This window comes from Symphalangus syndactylus, chromosome 10 (genome assembly GCF_028878055.3).
Source record: "Symphalangus syndactylus isolate Jambi chromosome 10, NHGRI_mSymSyn1-v2.1_pri, whole genome shotgun sequence".
Lineage (NCBI taxonomy): Eukaryota > Metazoa > Chordata > Mammalia > Primates > Hylobatidae > Symphalangus > Symphalangus syndactylus.
Window position 1 is genome coordinate 59,262,874 of NC_072432.2, and position 19,683 is coordinate 59,282,556.

General features: G+C 35.7%; 1 protein-coding gene across 2 annotated transcripts in view; it reads right to left on the reverse strand.

Moving 5' to 3' along the window:
• The window catches only part of BMP2K (BMP2 inducible kinase), a 146,236-nt gene that overhangs the window by 32,618 nt on the left and 93,935 nt on the right, over positions 1-19,683 (reverse strand). For both annotated transcript variants that reach the window (XM_063610340.1, XM_055297215.2), the window contains exons 11-14: positions 15,762-15,994; positions 14,860-14,958; positions 14,023-14,207; positions 7,942-8,099 (exon numbers count right to left, since the gene is read on the reverse strand). In XM_063610340.1, the coding sequence (XP_063466410.1) occupies positions 7,942-8,099; positions 14,023-14,207; positions 14,860-14,958; positions 15,762-15,994 (675 nt within the window). The remainder of the gene's footprint in view (positions 1-7,941; positions 8,100-14,022; positions 14,208-14,859; positions 14,959-15,761; positions 15,995-19,683) is intronic.

The following is a 19,683-nucleotide window of genomic DNA, read 5'->3' on the forward strand; positions in this document are numbered from 1 at the left end:
TCTACTATGTGCCAATGTGCCAGGCACTATTCTAGGCAACTGGCATGTAATGTCAAACAAAACAAAGACCCCTGCCCTTATGCAGTTTATATGCTGGTGTGGAAAAAACAAATAATAGGCAATAGGCATAAGAAGAAATGTATATGGTGTATTAAAAGCTATAGAGAAAAACGTAGTGCAGGGAAACAGGAATTGAGGGAGTGAGTAGAGGTTTTAGTAATAGAGTGATTCTAATAGTCACTAGGTAAGAAAAGACTTGAAGGAGGCAAGGGAGTGAATACCTAGGAAAGAACAATCAGGTAGAGAAAGAGCTGGAGCGAAGACTCCAAGGCAAGAGGACCGGTGTGTTTTGAGTTGATATATCCTGACTCCCTAGTAATGATTATCTTTTCCTTGCTCTTAAACTCTCCATATAGGTCAGGGATGGGGGCTCACACCTATAATCCCAGCTCTCTGGGAGACCAAGGCAGGAGGATTTCTTGAAACCAGCCTGAGCAACACAGTAAGATAATTTTTTTCACCAAGCATGTAATAAAATTTGAATCTCTCCCGATCTTTACAGAATGTTAACTTCACAATATTCTATAACAGTCAATAACACATTACTTTAAGAATGCAAAAATACTACTAAAAATTGTGGCTGCAGTGAGGCAAAACTGTACCACTGCATTCCAGCCTGGATGACAGAGAGACCCTGTCTCTAAAACCAACAAAAAAACTCTCCACATAGTAGACACATACTAGTTGAGAACTTCCTGATTTTTGTAGGATGTCTCTCTAGCCTCTGATTCTTGTCAATCAAAATTCTATTTGAGACTCATTCTACCTCCTTTCCAGATATTTCAAGCATTTCTACCAGCAGACCTTTGGTCCATAGCCATTTGAAAAAAATCCAAATCATGTTTAGACTGACCTATATTCCAATAATTCCATGGTAAGCCGTACTGGTTTCAACTGAGTTCTAAGGGACTGCAGTATAGGGGAGGCGGAACCCAAGTAGAATTGGAATTCCCTAAAAATGACTTTTAATTTTGGAGTGAAGCAAAAAGCCCCAAGTTCAAGCAGCATCTCTTCTAACAGTGCTTTTTACATTTAATGTACATTTCAGTTACCTGGGGATTTGTTAAAATGTAGACTCTGATGGGATGAGTTTGGGAAGGATCCTGACATTCTGCACTTCAACTAGCCCCCAAGTGATACTGATACTGCTGTCCAAGAAGTACACTCTTGAATAAACAAGGCCCTAGAGTCTGTAATATTCTAAATATAATTACTCCTATGGGCAACTAATTCTTTCAAAACCTTTATGACAATGGGACAATTACCAGCTCTTACAGCTAAGATGAACTCTGCAATATCTACATGAAACTTTGGATTGTTTAAATTTTTACTTAAAATTTTGTTGAAACACTTTAAACATTTTGTTGAGGCACTAATATTGAGTTACTAAATACATCTGACAATTGTTTTATGAACAAACAAAACTTCCTAAACTTAAGTGCTACTTTTCAAATCCAACACTGCATTGGTTAACAATGAAAATTTATTTTGGGTATTATTTTTCAAGCTATTAACTGTATACTTAATGCAGGAAATCAGTAACAAATGCTCATTTTACTAAAAACTTTTTATTATTTTGTTGTCAAAACACCCATTAAAGGCCAGGCGCGGTGGCTCACGCTTGTAATCTCAGCACTTTGGGGGGCCGAGGCGGGTGGATCACGAGGTCAGGAGATCGAGACCACGGTGAAACCCCGTCTCTACTAAAAATACAAAAAATTAGCCGGGCGTGGTGGCGGGCGCCTGTAGTCCCAGCTACTCGGAGAGGCTGAGGCAGGAGAATGGCGTGAACCCGAGAGGAGGAGCTTGCAGTGAGCCGAGATTGCGCCACTGCACTCCAGCCTGGGCGACAGAGCGAGACTCTGTCTCAAAAAAAAAAAAAAAAAAACACCCATTAAAGAGAAGCTAGTCCCATAACATCTTTCTGCAAAAGGTTGAAGAATAATTTATATAACGAAGGGTCCCTAACTTATTGTGGTGGGAGGCCGCAATCAAACCTTAAGGTGAGGATTAAGATTCACTGAGTCATAGAGATTACATGTGGTTACCTATTTATTCAGGCCCTGAATGCATTTATGGAACTGTAAAACCAGTAATTATGCCTTGTATCAGAATCCACCTGGACTCCCCCACTCTTCTCCATTTCCCAAATTCCAGTGTGTAAGGCACTGAGGACAGAGAAAAGAGGGGGTGAGAAAGAACAAATAGAAGAGACTGACTCAGAATGATAATGACAGCATGTCAATATCCAAGGGCCCACATTCCTGAAAATTAAGACCAAAAGTATAAGTATTTAGGTCTGAATTAGAAACAGACTTTTTGCCTCAACCGTCTGCATCATAACTGCTAGGATTCCTGTATAAAATGTAGTTACCTGGACCCAACCGTAGGCCTAATGAATCAAGTTATCTGAGTAGTAACTTAGGAATCTGCAATTTTATGTACTCTCTGTTTTTATTTTTGTTTTATTATATGTTTTGAGACAGGGTCTCACTCTTTCACCCAACCTAGAGTGCAGTGGCATGATCATGGCTCACTGTGGCCTCAACCTCTCAGGTTCAAGTGATCCTCCAATCTCAGCCTCCCAAGTTGCTGGCACTACAGTCACAGGCCACCACGTTCAGCTAATTTTTTATTTTTTGTAGAGATAAGCTCTATGTTGCTCAGGCTGGTCTCAAACTCCTAGACTCAAGCAATCCTCCCAAAGTGCTGGATTACAGGCATAAGCCACCACACCCAGCCTCTCAACACGTTTGTTTGTTTGTGAGACAGAGCCTTGCTGTTTTACCCAGGCTGTAATACAGTGGCATGATCTTGGCTCACTGCAACCTCTGCCTCCCAGGCTCAGCCTCTGGAGTAGCTGGGACTACAGGCATGCCATAATTGGCTAATTTTATTTTTTTAATTTTTTGTAGACACGAGGTCTCACTATATTGCCTAGGCTAGTCTCGAACTCCTGGCCTCAAGCAATCCTCCCACCTCAGCCTCCAAAGTAGTAGGATTACAAGCATGAACCACCACACCCGACCCTCTCCACGTATTGAAACCTCTACTGTACTAATGAGTCCCAGCTTATAAAACTGTGAAGTTATCACTAAGATTCCTTAAATCTTCATGCACTGGTATATTACATCCATCAGTCTGTGGTAAATTTATGGTAAGTATATAAACAGTACTGTGAAATTATGACAAAACTATACACATTACCATGTAGAGGTGAACTTATTTTTATATAGGGGTCCCTATAAGTAAAAATATGGAAGATACTGCTCTATGCAAAGTTCATTTATCCAGTTATTTCAAAATAGGAATCAGAATAAATTCATTGTAAAATGAATAATGTTATTGTTCCACAAAACACAGAATCAACTTTTCAATGGAATTTTTAAAAAATCATTTATGTTTCTAAAGTTCACATGAAAATGTGAGTCTCAGGACACAAAATACAGAAGAAATATACACATTAATTTTGTAATTATTAATTACCTATAAATAAAATCTAATGAAATGGTTATGTAGAACTACTTTGTAAATACATAGTCATCCCTGAAATGTTTTTAATTACATTTTCAAATGACTGGTTTTCTTTAGATTAGAACAAAACTTGATTATCCAATATGAGAAACTTACCTCCTGCCTTCACAAAAGAATTATGTTGGTGAATAAAGACAGTATCTTTTCAAGAATTTTAATTGATACAGATAGCAAAAATATAGGATTTTAAAATCCTAGAATCAAAGTATATTCCACAATATTATCACGAAATTAAAATAGTCTACAAAGTTAATTCTGCTGCCTATATGGATAATGGTGTAAAAAGCTAAAAGGTTAATGAAAAACTCCTGAAACTGGTCTAATATATTTGAAAAGCTCTGTTATTCTACACTGAAGGAATAATAATAGTTCTGAATTTGCTACAAAAGATGAGGGTTAATATTTTACAATGAACTATAGATTCAGATGCTTATAGCCATTATCATTCTGTGGCTTCATAGGTGAAACAACAACATTCAGTAGAATTTATAAAGCAATCACAATCTTTAGTATCTTCTATTTTTCCTTTTAGTTATTTTGATCCAATTTTAAGCAGAAACAAATCCACCATCAATAAATGAAATATATTTGAAGAAGTAATAGTTTTAACTAACAGGTATAACTAACACAACTATTTGCACAAATATGTTAGTAATTTCCCCAAAGCAAGCATCTATGTTCTAATTACTGTTTAATGTATTAAATATTATGACAATTTTAAATTGTCATATTAAATATTAAAATATTATGACAAATTGCTAAAGTTTACATACTACTCTGGATGTTCTGGTACAAAAAAGTAAAAATACAAACTTAAATTTTAAAAAATATCATTCAGACAAGCTTTATTATTAATGCTTAAATTTGATTTAATGTTTTGTTCTTACTAAAATTAAGAACAGGTAAAACAATTCTGAACCATAAATGGTATTCATTTATAGTGAAGGTGAAAGCAAGAAGAATCTAGTTTATTTTACATATTAAATCCCTTTGCCTAGTATACGAAATCAACTGTTTTCTTAAAGATTACTTTAAAAAAGTTACCAATTAGTAATATTTTAGAATTTTGATATCTCAAAATACTATTATGATTTGAAAATTACTTTCTGGATAATATACGTAAAATATTTCCTAAACAGCATATTATTTTCCTTTTTTGTTTTTAAAAAAATAACCACAAATCATATTCAAAATAAAACCCAAATGCGAATGTATTATTCTGAATAATCATTACATTGGCAATACCTATACCTTTAAGGACCATATAAAGCCTTTCAGTTTCTCACTGGAAAGTGTTTTATAAACCAAATATAAATTATTTTAGAAAAGACTTTGGAAAATTGTTAATACCTGTGTCAAGGAAAAGGGTACAAATATCCTACATGGCATTTCAACTGAATCAATAGTTTATTTACTCATTTTGGAAAATGATAGGATTTATATTATACTGATGGGCAAAATTTTGGAGTCATTGAACCCACTATTTCAGAATTCAAAAAAGGTGAAAGTTATTAAACTTTAAGAAAGTTTAATATAATGACCATCTATCAATTTTCATTGCACAATTAGTCTTCTAATAAACTCTGAAGGTTCTGGAAGAGGTCTTTTGCCCATCAATATAATATAAACTCTTATCAAATGGATCAAATATTAGATATCTTATTGCTTCTGAAAGAGGTGCTAAAGATGACTAAATATTACAGTTTAGTTAAACTCTGAGAGGAAATCTTTCTAAACTGCATTTTATACACAACTTTATAGTAATTACAAACTTTTTTATTAATGACATTTCACCTTTTTTGAACCCTAAAAGAGTGGGTTCAATGACCCCAAAATAGTCACTGAACAATGAGTATCAATTATTAAGGGAAAAACAGTCACTTTTACATCAACTTCCTTGCTATTATTTGTCACTTCTGCTTTTGATGTGTTTGCCCACAAAGCCCCTTCTAATTTGACTGTTAAATTACCACTGAGAAACTAATAAATATAATTTTTAAATGCTGGCTAAAAGTCTAAAACCTCTTAAGTCATGACATAAAGGCTTATACAGAAAGTGAGAAAAGAGAAAGTGGCATTTATTTATTGAGTGCCCAAATTTAAAGATACCATTTAATTATCTGGACAACCCTATGAAGTAGGCATCACCATCCCCAGTTTATAAATGCAGAAGTGAGACTGACAGCAGTTGAGTGACTTATCTGAGATTACAATCTAGTTAAGTAACATTGTCAGGGATCAAAATTTATGTTTTCTGGTGCCAAATTAAGCGCATCAGACTTGTGACAATAATTTCAGTAGCTCATGGGCCATCTGGGTGTTTTTCCAAATGGCTAAGGTTGCTCTAAGTCTAACCTTCACATAAAATTCCTCCTGCACTTTCCTTTGGAACTTAACATCTTTCTATAATTAATACTGCAAAGTCTGAACTCTCTTTGGCATACACATGTGCACACAGACACATGCACAATTTACAAATGCTATCTGGTCATGAAGTTTAAAATTTACACATTATCTGATCATGAAGTTTTAAGCTATTCTTAAAAGTAGCTACTTAAGAATTTTACATGCTCAACCCAATTTTTATGAAGTTATATATATATAGGCATATTCATATGTCACTCTTGCCTATGCTAAGTAAATAAAACTACTTTGATGTCATTACAAATTCTAGGGAGCTTAGAATAACACATTTTTATAAGATACAAAATAATGTGAATACCCATTTCATAAATTCATTTTTTAAAAATAATTTTTTACCTAAGCAGTTGAAAATACTAATTTAGCAAACCCTGGCCAGTACACATTAAGATTAATATCTTTTGCTTTAAATATAATCCAATAAATTATAATGATTTGGTTACACCTTGTATCTACCCCTTCCATCACTCTGAAAGAGCAGGGCATGGTGGCTCACGCCTGTAATCCCAGCACTTTGGGAGGCCGAGGTGGGCAGATCACCTGAGGTCGGGAGTTTGAGACCAGCCTGACCAACATGGAGAAATCCCATCTCTACTAAAAATACAAATTTGCTGGGCGTGGTGGCACATGCCTGTGGTCCCAGCTACTCAGGAGGCTGAGGCAGGAGAATTGCTTGAATGCAGGAGGCGGAGGTTGTGGTGAGCTGAGATTGCGCCACTGCACTCCAGCCTGGGCAACAAGAGCAGAACTCAGTCAAAAAAAAAAAAAAAAAAAAAAATCTTGCTTTTGGGCCTACTCAACATAAATTCTAGGAAAACGCCAAACAAAAAAAGTTCTGGTTTAAAAAAAAATTGTTTTAGTAACATGTGATCAGTTTTATTAAGAAACCTTTATTAACGGCTCAGAACTTATTTTTATATCTGTATTTAATCATCAATTTAATTTTCATAATCATATAACCAATATGTAAAATACAAATTTAAATCCCAAACTATTCTTACAGGAATTTTACATAAAATATATACTAATTCAAAACAAAGCATTTCATCTATTAAACATTCTCATAAGGCCAATTACCTAAATGAAATAGGAACTAGGAACTATAAACTAGGGACTATTAAGACCTTCTTTTCACATGCAAAAGGGGAAAAGCACACCTGCACACACATGTGCACACACACACACACACACAAAGCCTCAGAAACCTGAAAATTATCTACGTACTCTAGAAGTGAGCTTTTTGCTCCTATTTTGCAACCTACTCAAAACACTCACATCACTCTTTCAAAAAAGGACATTTCTAAAATATGTGTGGCGAAGCTTGACATATATTAGGTAGTTCAAAGAAAAGCAATGATACCAAGTAAAAACATTGAGATATCTGATTTAAAGTGAAAAAGAATTTATTTAATTTTTGCCATATCAGGACAACAAAGCAGCCCTTTTATGTCACCACTCATTAAAAGGGCATTACAAAACATTAACATAATGTAGTAGCCCATGTTTTCTTTCAGGCATTTTCAAAGGGCATCTCAGACCCACACTATTTCTATTGAGTGTGCAGAAAAACAGAGCTGCAAAGTCATTAGTAAGGCAAAATAATAATGTCTCCCTTTTTATTGAAACATCAATTTTCCATGTTTTAGAGATATTCTGAATTTAACATTCATAGATATGCAATATTTAAGTTTTAGGATATTAGCATACTATCAGCAATATTGGGTTTAATAGCTACTATCAAGCAACTGATTTCTAATGCACACAACATAATTTGATAGTATATGTATAAGAAGATGGCCTGAATTTTGCCCTCAAATGCACAAAAAGAATTTTCCATACACATTCTCAAAAGTCTTTGGCCTTGCTGAATAATAATAGAGCTGTTATTTTACTGTGAAGCAAAATAAGCCTTCAAGTGTCCCTTACTTGATCTTAGAAGGTCAAATTCTCTGTCCAACAGTTCCTCTTCTGTTAATTTAGAGAAATTATCCTCTCCAAAAGGATTCCACCCTGACATATCAGGTGGATTGCTGATGTTCTTCTGATTTGTGAAATTTGCAATGGCCTCTTTATCAGCAACTGACCTATAGTAATAATTGAGAAAGAAAAAAGAAGATGGAAAGAAAAATTAAAATAAAAATTTACAATGCCCTACTTTATAAATACTTAGAAAACAAAATCATTTCCTTATGACAGAGATGACAGACAAGGGCATGAGATGGAGAGGGAGAACATATGGGATCCAGATCACCTCCATAAGGTATACTAGAGCTCCATAATCACCTACATAAGGTACACTAGCTGTGTACCCTTGGGCAAGTTCCTTAACTTCTCTGCCTCAACTTCATCTGTAAAAAGGAGTGATAGTATCCACCTCATAGGGTTACTGAGAAGATTAAATAATTTAATACACGTAAAGCAAAGAGAACAATATCTAGTAAAAATAATAAATATTAACTGCTATTATCACAGTAAACAAGACTTAAAGTAAAAATCAGTCACCTTATCAGACAGTATCATTCTAAAATCACTACTGAACACAGTGATCAAATGCCTTGGTTATGCTGGGACACCACAGTAATTTTCCTTTTGACAAAGGCATTCCCTATATATAGCTACCAACAAAAGATGAATTGCTAGGACTGCTTTATAAATGAGCTAAAGTTAAATGAGGGTTATTTTTGCATATAATAAATTATTATAGTATTTAAAGTATCTAGAGTCTGGAGCCTGAGACCACTGGTTCTATGAAAATTATCCTACAGGGCTCTTGGCTTTTAAGAGAAGATGAGAATATAAAGATTTCTTAACCCAAGAATCCCTGTGTACCTCTCCCTCAACCAAGCCTGGAAATATAGTCATGTACCACATAACGACCTTCCACTCAACAACGGACCATATATACGATGGTGGTTCCATAAGATTAAAATAGAGCTGAAAAATTCCTATCACCTAGTGATATAGTAGCCATTGTAACACCATAGCACAACAGCTTACTCCTGTGTCGTGATGCTGATTTGAACACACCTACTGGGCTGCCAGTTGTATAAAAGTATAGCAATACAATTGTGTACAGTGCATAATATTTGATAATAAATGACTGTATTACTGCTTTATGTATTTACTGTACCATATTTTTGAGTTATGTTCAAGTATACTCCTTCTACTTATTTTATTTAAAGTCGACTGTAAAACAGCCTCAGGCAGGTCCTTTAGGAGGTATTCCAGGAGAAGATATTGTTATCATAGGAGATGACAGCTCCATGCCTGTTATTGCCCCAAAAGAACTTGCAGTGAGACAAGATGTGGAGGTGGAAGGCAGTGATATTGACAATCCACATCTTGTGTAGGCCCGGGCTAATGTGTGTGTTTGTGTCTTAGTTTTCAACAAAAAAGTTTAAAAAGAAAAATTAAAATAGAAAAAACTTATAGAATAAGAATATAAAGAAAATATTTTTGTACAGTTGTACATGTTTGTGTTTTGTGTTATTACCAAAGAGTCAAAATGTTTTTTAAATTTTTAAAGTTTATAAAGTAAAAAAGTCATAGTAAACTAAGGTTAATTTACTATTGAAGAAGAAAAAAATTTTATATAAATTTAGTGTGTCCTAAGAATGCAGTGTTTATAAAGTCAAGTCTATAATAGTGTACAGTAATGTCCTAGGCCTTCACATTCACTCATGACTCACTCATTGACCCATCCAGAAAAACTTCCAGTCCTCGAAGCTCCATTCATGGTAAATGCCCTGTACAGATGTACCATTTTTAATCCTTTATACAACATTTTTATTCTACCTTTTCTATGTTTAGATACAAAAATACTTACCATTCTGTTACAATTGCCTATAGTGCTAAATACAGTAACATGCTATACAGGTTTGTAGCCTAAGAGCAATAAGCTATATAATAAAGCCTAGATGTGTAGTAGGCTATACCATCTAAGCTTGTGTAAATGCACTCTATGATGTTCATACAACGATAAAATTGCCTAATGATGCAATTTCTTAGAACATGTCCCCATTGTTATGCAATGCATGACTGTATAGTACAAGAACGAGGCAATGTAAGAAAGCTATTACGTTCCTTTCATAATTCATATGCAAATCCTCTTAACAGTAGTAATGAAGGGAGAATCCTAATGTTCAAAGTAGTATCTCAACTTCACAAGTCTTAACTGATTCCCTAAATTTACCTAACCATTGAGAGCTCATTGCCATTGCCACCAAACAGGTCTTAGAAGAGAAAAAAAAAAAAAAAGGCAAAAGTCGTCTATTTAATCCCTTAGTCCAAGCCCCTTCAGTATATCTGAGCCAAGAATAGGATACTTAAATACTTACTGAAGGCTAGCATATAATAGAGGAAAATAAATAGTAAGTTATCTACAAGTAAATAGACTTGCTTAGTAAATAGAACTTAGGTATCTTAATTTAAAAAACAATTCAGTTTAAAGTCCATTCTGGATGCATTAACTGCCAGTCTGAGCCTGCCTCTGTGTGACAGAGTCCCATCTCTAATTCCAAAACTATCTCTAAGGACTTTCAGAGTCCTTAAAACACAGATCAGATGTTTTTATCCAGAAAATTGAAGGGAAAAAAAAAAAAAAACAGATCACAGTGGGTAAAACTCAAAGACAGATGGGCATCCCCACTCCTGTCTGTCAATCATTCCTTTTAGAACTTTCTGATTCCCTATATGAATCACCCTCTTCCTATTCCCAAAATAAATTTATGCATTCCTATCGGCAGACTGTAACTCAATAGGGTTATCACCTTAACCTAGTTTAAACAGGTATTAAAATGTCTACAAGTTATCTGACATCCCCCCTTTGAAAGGTGAAACCGAATTTCACTACCCTTGAACATGAGCTAGATCTAGTGACTCAATTCTAACAAATGAAATATGGCACAAGCAGCAGCCCATGACTGCTGAGACTAGGTCTAAAAACACATTTCAGATTCCTCCTTGCTCTGTCTCTTGGATCACTCATTGAGGGAGAAACCAGAATCAATAATTCCTTGTTCAAAATAATTTTTGCCTTGGCAAAGAGAAAACTCAAGCAGTCTTTTGAAGAAATCCATGTGGCAGGGGACTGAAGCCTCCTGCCCAAAGCCATGTGAGTGAACTATCTTGTAAATTACATCCTTTATCACCAGCCAAGCCTTCAGAGGACAGCCAACCCAGCCTTACCAGACACAACTACCCTGTTAAGCCACCCCTAAATTTCTGATCCAAAGAAAGTATGTAAGATAATAAATGTTTACTGCTGTTTTAAACGATTAAGTTTTGAGATAATTTATTAGGCATCAACAGATAACTAACAGGGCAATTATATCATAAGAAGATAACGTATGCATAGATGATGTTTATTTTAACTATTATTGGAATATAACACAATAATACTCTCTGATATTCATACTAAAGATAAATTAACATGGTGGAAGAGTAGAAAGTTTAGCAAAACATAGTGGAAAAGAAAAGGAAATAATCATTCCAACAAAGATAGTGACTCTTTCCCTCTGTCTAAGGAACTACTACTTGGTTTCTTATATTCTACTCAAATAGCCCTTACCCACTTAGAGACAAACATTTAACCCCAATTCTCTTCTTCCACTGACTTTGTCATAAGCAGGAACATTAGTTTAGAGCTCTTTTTAAATTGTTACAGAAGATATTATACTCAACATACAATCTGATGTTAAATAAGTATAATAATATTAATGAAGTAGCACTGACGTACCAAGTGTGGATGGAGCAATTTTCCCACATGAAGTTCCACATTTCTAACCTTTAGTGGCTGAGTGTATAATTTTTTCTACCATATCCTTAAATACATATTTCATAGGAGTGGAGTAAAACAAGTCTTATGTACTTTCCCAGATATGCAACCCAATATTTCCTAACCTGGGGAATGCAAGATGATTTTTGTGATAACTCATTTTGTTAATAGTTACACAGAAATTAAAAGAAAAGTGTCTAATGTATCAAACCTGTGATTTGTCGAATAGCATCACTACAAATGAGAATAAAGCAGGCAGCGCTATAGTAATTAATATACATTACAGGCATCAGCACCTTGCATACCAGTGTATGCCTCAAATCCTTGGATATCCAACTTTCTTTGTAACTAATCAGAAGTTTAGACAGATTTCCAGTTCATCATCCCATTCTCAACAGTGACATAACTTTGCTTCCAGGAGCTGATCGACTTTTAGAATATGAAGTATACACAATATATATGCTATGTCAGAGAAGACAGTTTAATATCTTTTCTATTTTCCAACTAAATAAACTAGATTTGACATTTTTTATGCTAATTAGCATCAAAAGTGGAAAAAAGCAATCATCTAATTAATACAATAGCCTCATCAGTATCTTAAACTAAGCAATTATCAAGCAGAATATCTGATTTTTAATGAGGAAAATTATTCCATTCTTATCACTAGGGGACTTAGCAAATTTATTAGATTACTATTTACATTTCATACTTTATATTTTAGTGGATATTTGTTTAAAATGTATAATATGTTTTAATTTTATTATATACAATAATGTTACTAATTTATTAAAGAAAAAAGCACTATGTGAATAAAGCAAAAAAATTTAACTAGAGTAGATAAATGACAAAGAGTTCGGCAAATACTGATCTGAACTTTTTTTTTTTTTTTTTTTTTGATGAGATGGAGTCTCACTCTGTTGCCAAGCTGGAGTGCAGTGGCGTGATCTCAGCTCGCTGCAATCTCTGCCTCCCAAATTCAAGCCATTCTCCTGCCTCAGCCTCCCAAGTAGCTGGGATTACAGGCGCGCACCACCACACCCAGATAATTTTTGTATTTTTAGTAGAGATGAGGTTTCACCATGTTGGCTAGGATGGTCTTGATCTCCTGACCTCGTGATCTGCCTGCCTTGGTCACCCAAAGTGCTTGGATTACAGGCGTGAGCCACCGCACCCTGCCTGATCTGGACCTTTAAACTGGCCTTTGACCATATACTCTGCTCTCTCCCTGGACAAAATTGTCCTAATTCATCCACCCCAATTCTTATTTTAGAAAAGTAGTTCAAGAAATCAGTTCGTCTCTGTCTCCCTCTCTACCATACCTGCCCCACCATCTGTCTCTTGCACATGTGCGCACACATGCATGCACACACACAGAGGTTGGGAGGCATTCTATAGCAAACTGCATACTTTAGCTCTCTTTTGAGATGCAGTGTACAAGTATGCTACTGATGCTGCTGTTTCTCCTGCTCAACTCTGAGCCAAAGCTTATAGACACCTTTTCTCAGCTAATGTTTCAAATCCTTCAATAGCATTGTATGAGAACTTCAGTGTTCCTGTAATGGAAGTCTAACAGCTCCTACCTCCTAGGTATCTAAAAACATTAGGAGGCATTGATGATGATTCTTAATTACAAGATGCCAAAGCACGTGCCATTTTGTATGTAAGTTTAAGAAATTTTGTACCAAAGTTATTTAATTTATAATTCTACTAACCAATAAGTCTAAATAGCCAAAATATACTATTCCCAACTATGTTATGGTAACAGTATGTATACTATATATCATCTTAAAATACATATACGTAAAAATGTTTATACCTAAATTAAATTATACAACCTTTATGAGTAAACAGTAAAATTAATCAAAGGTAATAACATGTAAATAGAGAAAGTCTACAAGGATTTTTTTTTAACTGCAGAAGTCACTTGTTAGGGTGTTGTTTATACTTATATTACAAAAAATGCCTTTACATACAAGCCAATAATATCCTTAGCCCTAAATGCTGTTAGATGTTGCTACACCTTACCTACAAATAGCAGTTAGCAGAATTAACTGAGGAAATGGAAGGATGGGGATGCCAAGGGACCAGAAGACAGGACTAGGAAGAGAGAATGGGTGGCTCTACAAAAAGATAAATTCTAAATTAATTTAAGAGAACTTAATGACCAACCATTCAACGATGACTTCCACTTCCACAATAATTTCCTTTGCTTTCACTGGAAAAATACTTGCCTATTGGCACTATAGGAGGAGTCCATTACGGTTCCAACCTGAGCTGGAAGTGATGAAGTGTAGGAAACTAAGGCTGGTGAGAACTCTTGAGGGGAGGTAAGATATTCAGGTGATGCCTGTTGTTGAGACGGCTGATGTTGAGCTAGCATCTGCTGTTGAAAGAAAGCCTGCTGATACTGCGGCATCTGAAAAAAGAAATGATATTATACAAAACAATGCTCCAGTCCTAAAGCACTGTCAGCACTGAATCTATTTACTATGTTCCTTCCTTTCACATTGGTGACAAAATCAGAAACGTAAAAAACAATCATCTACAGGAGCTGCTCTATTACTAGAAAACTACATCAAGATGAAATAAGTCTTTTTAAAAAGTTGTGAAGGTAGGCTCACTTGGCCAGAATCAAAAATCCTCTTTCAAGTATTTTAAGAAAAAGAATAGCTTAAAGTCACTAATATAGTGGTTGCTGTAAAAAAAAAAAAAAGGTCAAATTATTCTCTGAAGAAAATATACTCTCCCTTTGGGTTTCATTTTTTTACTCAATAGATACTTGCTGAATGAAAGAGACATGTGACAAAAGACTATAGGTAAGACATCATTTCCCTTATATAATAACATAAGAGATGTATGTTATTGGTCAATTACTATGTGCCATATTCAGGTGCCATAGTTCAGTGCAATTTAAAGTTGTTTGAGAATATACGACTGGCTTTGATAAAATACATGTCAATTAACGTACTTGATTTTGAATTATTAAATTCTGAATAATATGATTCATACTGTGAATTCCAACACCATAATGTATACTCAGAGAAATCTCTAGAAATTATTTAAGTTACCATTGTAGGATACTGTGATGCAGAAGGTTGTGGTTGATATACTGAATGCATTAAAAATTGTTGTTGAAGCATCTGTTGCTGCTGTGTTGCATGTTGATACTACAATGAGAAAATCAAACAAATTAATAAATGTTATTCATGCCTTTTTTGTGTCAGAGCCCTTTTTTAAAGTATTGATCTTACCATAATGATTTGAGAAATCAGTAGTCCAAACATCAATACAAAATAGCTATACTCTAAATTACTATAATTTATTAATAAATATGCTCATCAGAACTGGTTTCAAAATTATCAACAAAACATAACCATTTTTAGCATAATTTAAGGATGTTTAGAAGAAAGCTACCAAAACACATTTACCACTTTTTCCTAGAAGATAAAGACACCTGAGTAACTTCTAACCAAGACCCATTACACTAAATCTACTCTCCTTTTATCTCCCCTTCTGTGGTGCCTTCTGGGCATCCCATGGTACCACCTACTTACTACCCTCCACTCTGGATCTATCAACCAAAACCAGGAGTGTGACAAAAATCTAAGACAATGTTACTTCTGAAAAGCCTAATATCACCTTTCCAACAATAGCATTACTAGTCTGTGAACTCAAAACGTAACCTCAGATAATATTCATTATAAACTGCAGTGCTTATTTGTGAGTACTAAATGTTTCAGATGAACATTCTTTTCTTCATAAGGCCACAGTGCAACCTATTTTAGAGTATTCTTAAGTATTTCACTGATTGCAAATTAAATACATATTCTTTCATAATCAGAAAATTGGGGAAAGTGTTTACTCAAATCTAGAGTTCAAGGTGCCCATGATACAAAAAGGAATTCACTGATACTCAATTTGCTGCATCAATTTCACGCTACTTCCCTATCTAAAGAAACAAAAAAATTACCTGCTGCATATAAGCATCTTGAAGTAGGTGGTGGTGGTGGTGGTGGTGCTGCTGCTGCTGCTGCTGCTGTTGCTGCTGCTGCTGCTGGTGAGGATGACGATGCTGTAAATGGAGTTGCTGTAATCTCCAATCTCCCTGCTGTAGTTGCTGGAGTACTCTATGCTGCTGTGGCGGCTGCTGAGGAGGTCCCTGACCCAGTAAAATTTCAGGGCCATTTCCAGGTCTTAGTGCCCCTAAAGACAGGTCCAAACACTTATTACATTAACATACTAATGATTTCAATTAAAAAGCTGGATTTCAACATGTTCATTTCAATAATAATTTAAGGCATTTATATCCTTATTTATAACACAAAAACTTCCATATGCATAGAGTTTATAGGGATTTACTTTAATTATAAGTACCAAAGAAGCTTAATTTTGCCGTCTACAACTCTGAACAAGTCAACATCTTAGAAACACTTCATGTTTCATACTTTGGCTCTCCATGAACACAACATCCATGTTAGTTTGTTCTACACTGCTCAACAATATCATGTACTATCATGAGTATGTATCAGTACCAATATAATTCTGTCTAGAATGCCATTTTCCACCTAGTGAAATTCTTATTCTTTAAAGTTTAGCTCAAACCTCTCTTCCTTGTTCCTTCATCTAGCACTTCCACTCAGTTTATTACATTTCAGTCTGTCTTGCACATATTAATGACTTACATGGCTATTTCCTAACCAGGGACCCTGAGGGAAGAGATGATGACTTACTCATCTGTTAAGAGTCCCCAAAAACCTTTTATACAAAAGATGATTAATAAATGCTCACTGTAATGAATCTATTAACACTGTCTCCTAAATGGATATTTATTTATAAGCTCCATAAATTATACCCTAGGCAAATCCTATGAATAAACTTTAAAAATTAACTAAAAAGTAAGATATACACAATGTAATACACTAATACACCATAATTTCTATATTCTCCTCTAATAACTTACCCTACATTCAAATACAACTGTTCAATCCTAGAGGATAAAAAGAGTGGGGAGAGAGTGCAAGGGGGGAGAGAAGGGTTCTTTTATCATCAATGTTAGTATCCTCAAATTTCCTCAGACCTAAGTACAATAGCTTTATGAAAGTAGTTTTATAACTATTTCTAACTTTTCTAATTACAAGGAAATGCATGTTCATTTTAATTATCCTTGAAAATACTTATAAAAATGTAAGTTAAAAAATGAACATCACAATTCCACCACACAGATACAACCATCATTAGCCTTTTAAGTGTATTTCTTTCCAGTTGAAACAGTATTAAAATAACTACTCAAAAATCATTCACCTTGAAAATTTTTATTTTTTAATTGGCAAATAATAATTGTACATATTCATGGGATATATATTGACGTTTTGATACATATTTTGCAGAGTGATCAGATCAGGATAATTAGCAAAACTGTCACTGCAAGCATTGTCTTTTTTTGTGTGTTGGGAACACTCAATATCCTCTTTATACCTATTTGAAATTATACAAAATATTGTTAACTAGTCATTCTACAGTGGTATAGAATGCTAGGATTTATTCTTCCTATCTAGCTAAAATTTTATATTCTTTAGTAAATCTCTCCCTACCCCTCACTTCCCCCTATCCTTCAAGCCTTTAGTATCTTTTATCTCCTTGAAAATTTAATAACAACAGCCCCCTAAGTAACTTATAGGTTAAAAAAGAAATCACAAAGGGGCCAACATAGAGCTCAGGCTGTGGCTTCAGAGAGTGGACGCCCCAACCCTTAGCAGCTTCCATTTGGTGTTGAGCCTGTGGGTGCACAGAAGTCAAGAACTGAGGTTTGGGAACCTCGGCCTAGATTTCGGAAGATATATGGAAATGCCTGGATGCGCAAACAAAAGTTTGCTGCAGGGACAGGGCCCTTATGGGGAACCTCTGCTAGGGCAGTGCAGAAGGGAAATATGGAGTCAGAGTCCCCACAAAGAGTCTCTACTGGGGCACTGCCTAGTGGAGCTGTGAGAAGAGGGCCACCATCGTCCAGATGCCAGAATAGTAGATCCACCAACAGCTTGCAACATGCACCTGAAAAAGCTGCAGATACTCAACGGCCAGCCCATGAAAGCCGTGGGGAGAGATGCTGTACTCTGCAAAGCCACAGGGGAGGAGCTGCCCAAGACCATGGGAACCCACCTTTTGTATCAGCATGACCTGGATGTGAGACCTGAAGTCACAGGAGATCATTTTAGAGCTTTTAAATTAGACCACCCCACTGGATTTCAGACTTGCACGGGCACTGTAACCCCTTTGTTTTGGCCAATTTCTCCCATTTGGAACGGCTGTAGTTACCCAATACCTGTACCCCCATTGTATCTATGAAGTAACTAGCTTTTGATTTTACAGACTCATAGGTGGAAGGGACTTGCCTTGTCTCAGAGGAGACCTTGGACTGTGGACTTTTGGGTTAATGCTGAAATGAGTTATGACTTTGGAGGACTGTTGGGAAGGCATGATTGGTTTTGAAATGTGAGGACATGAGATTTGGAGGGGTCAGGGGTGGAATGATATGGTGTGACTTTGTCCTCACCCAAATCACAACTTGAATTGCATCTCACAGAATTCCCATGTTGTAGGATGGACCCAGAGGGAGGTAACTGAATTATGGGGGCCAGTCTTTCTTGTGATAGTGAATAAGTCTCATGAGATCTGACGGGTTTATCAGGGGTTTCTGCTTTTGCTTCTTCCTCATTTTCTCTTGCTGCTGCCATGTAAGAAGCGCCTTTCACCACCCGCCATGATTCTGAGGCCTCCCCAGCCATGTGGAAATGCAAGTCCAATTAAACCTCTTTTTTTCCCCCAGTTTCTGGAATGTCTTTATCAGCAGCATGAAAATGAACTAATACGTATGTATAATATGACTCCATTTATTTATTTACTTACTATTTTTGAGACAGAGTCTTGCTCTGTTGCCCAGCCTGGAGTGCAGTGGCATGATCTTGGCTCACTGCAACCTCCGCCTCCTGCGTTCAAGTGACTCTTGTGCCTCAGCCTCCCAAGTAGCTGGGATTACAGGCATATGCCACTACACCCAGCTAATTTTTGTATTTTTAGTAGAGATGGGGTTTTGCCATGTTGGCCAGGCTGGTCTCAAACTCCTGGCCTCAAGTGATCCACCCAACTCGGCCTCTCAAAGTGTTGGGATTACAGGCAGTGAGCCACCATGCCCGGCCTCCATTTATTTTAAATACAACATGAATTATTTATATCTGTATATATACATGTAAAAATATAAAAAAGGACTGGGAAGATGAACATTAAACAGCTGCTGGTTAACTCTGGGAAGAAAATGGAGGGAGACATTTACATTTTCACTGAATACTACTGTATAATCCGAATATTTTAAAATACAATACTCACGTGTTAATTTTTGTATTATTTTTAAAGGGTGAAGAAATGTTTAAAAAAATGCACTTATTGGGAGAAAAAGAGGAACATTTTTCCAACTTAAACTGAAAGCATGTAAGAAAGAGAAACACGGCCCCTGACATCAAGATTAGGCCTGGCAATCACAGCTAAGTCTTGGTGCTCTCCTGTTGACTAATCTCACACAACATTAGACAAGGACACTATGACTTTGATGGATCAAAATAAGACCACTCCAAAATCATGTCTGAACAGCAACAAAACCATGAACATTGTCCAAACCCCAAAAATGTCTCAACATCTTTAGCGACTGAGGCTTTAGCTTCCTTCTTTCTAGACAAAATTTATATTAAGAAACCTAAACATATCATAACACCTCTTGCTTTTTTTCTTTTTTGAGACAGTCTCATTCTGTCGCCCAGGCTGGTGTGCAGCAGTGCGATCTTGGCTCACTGCCATCTCCACCTACTGGGTCCAAGGGATCATCTGCACCTCAGCCTCCCCAG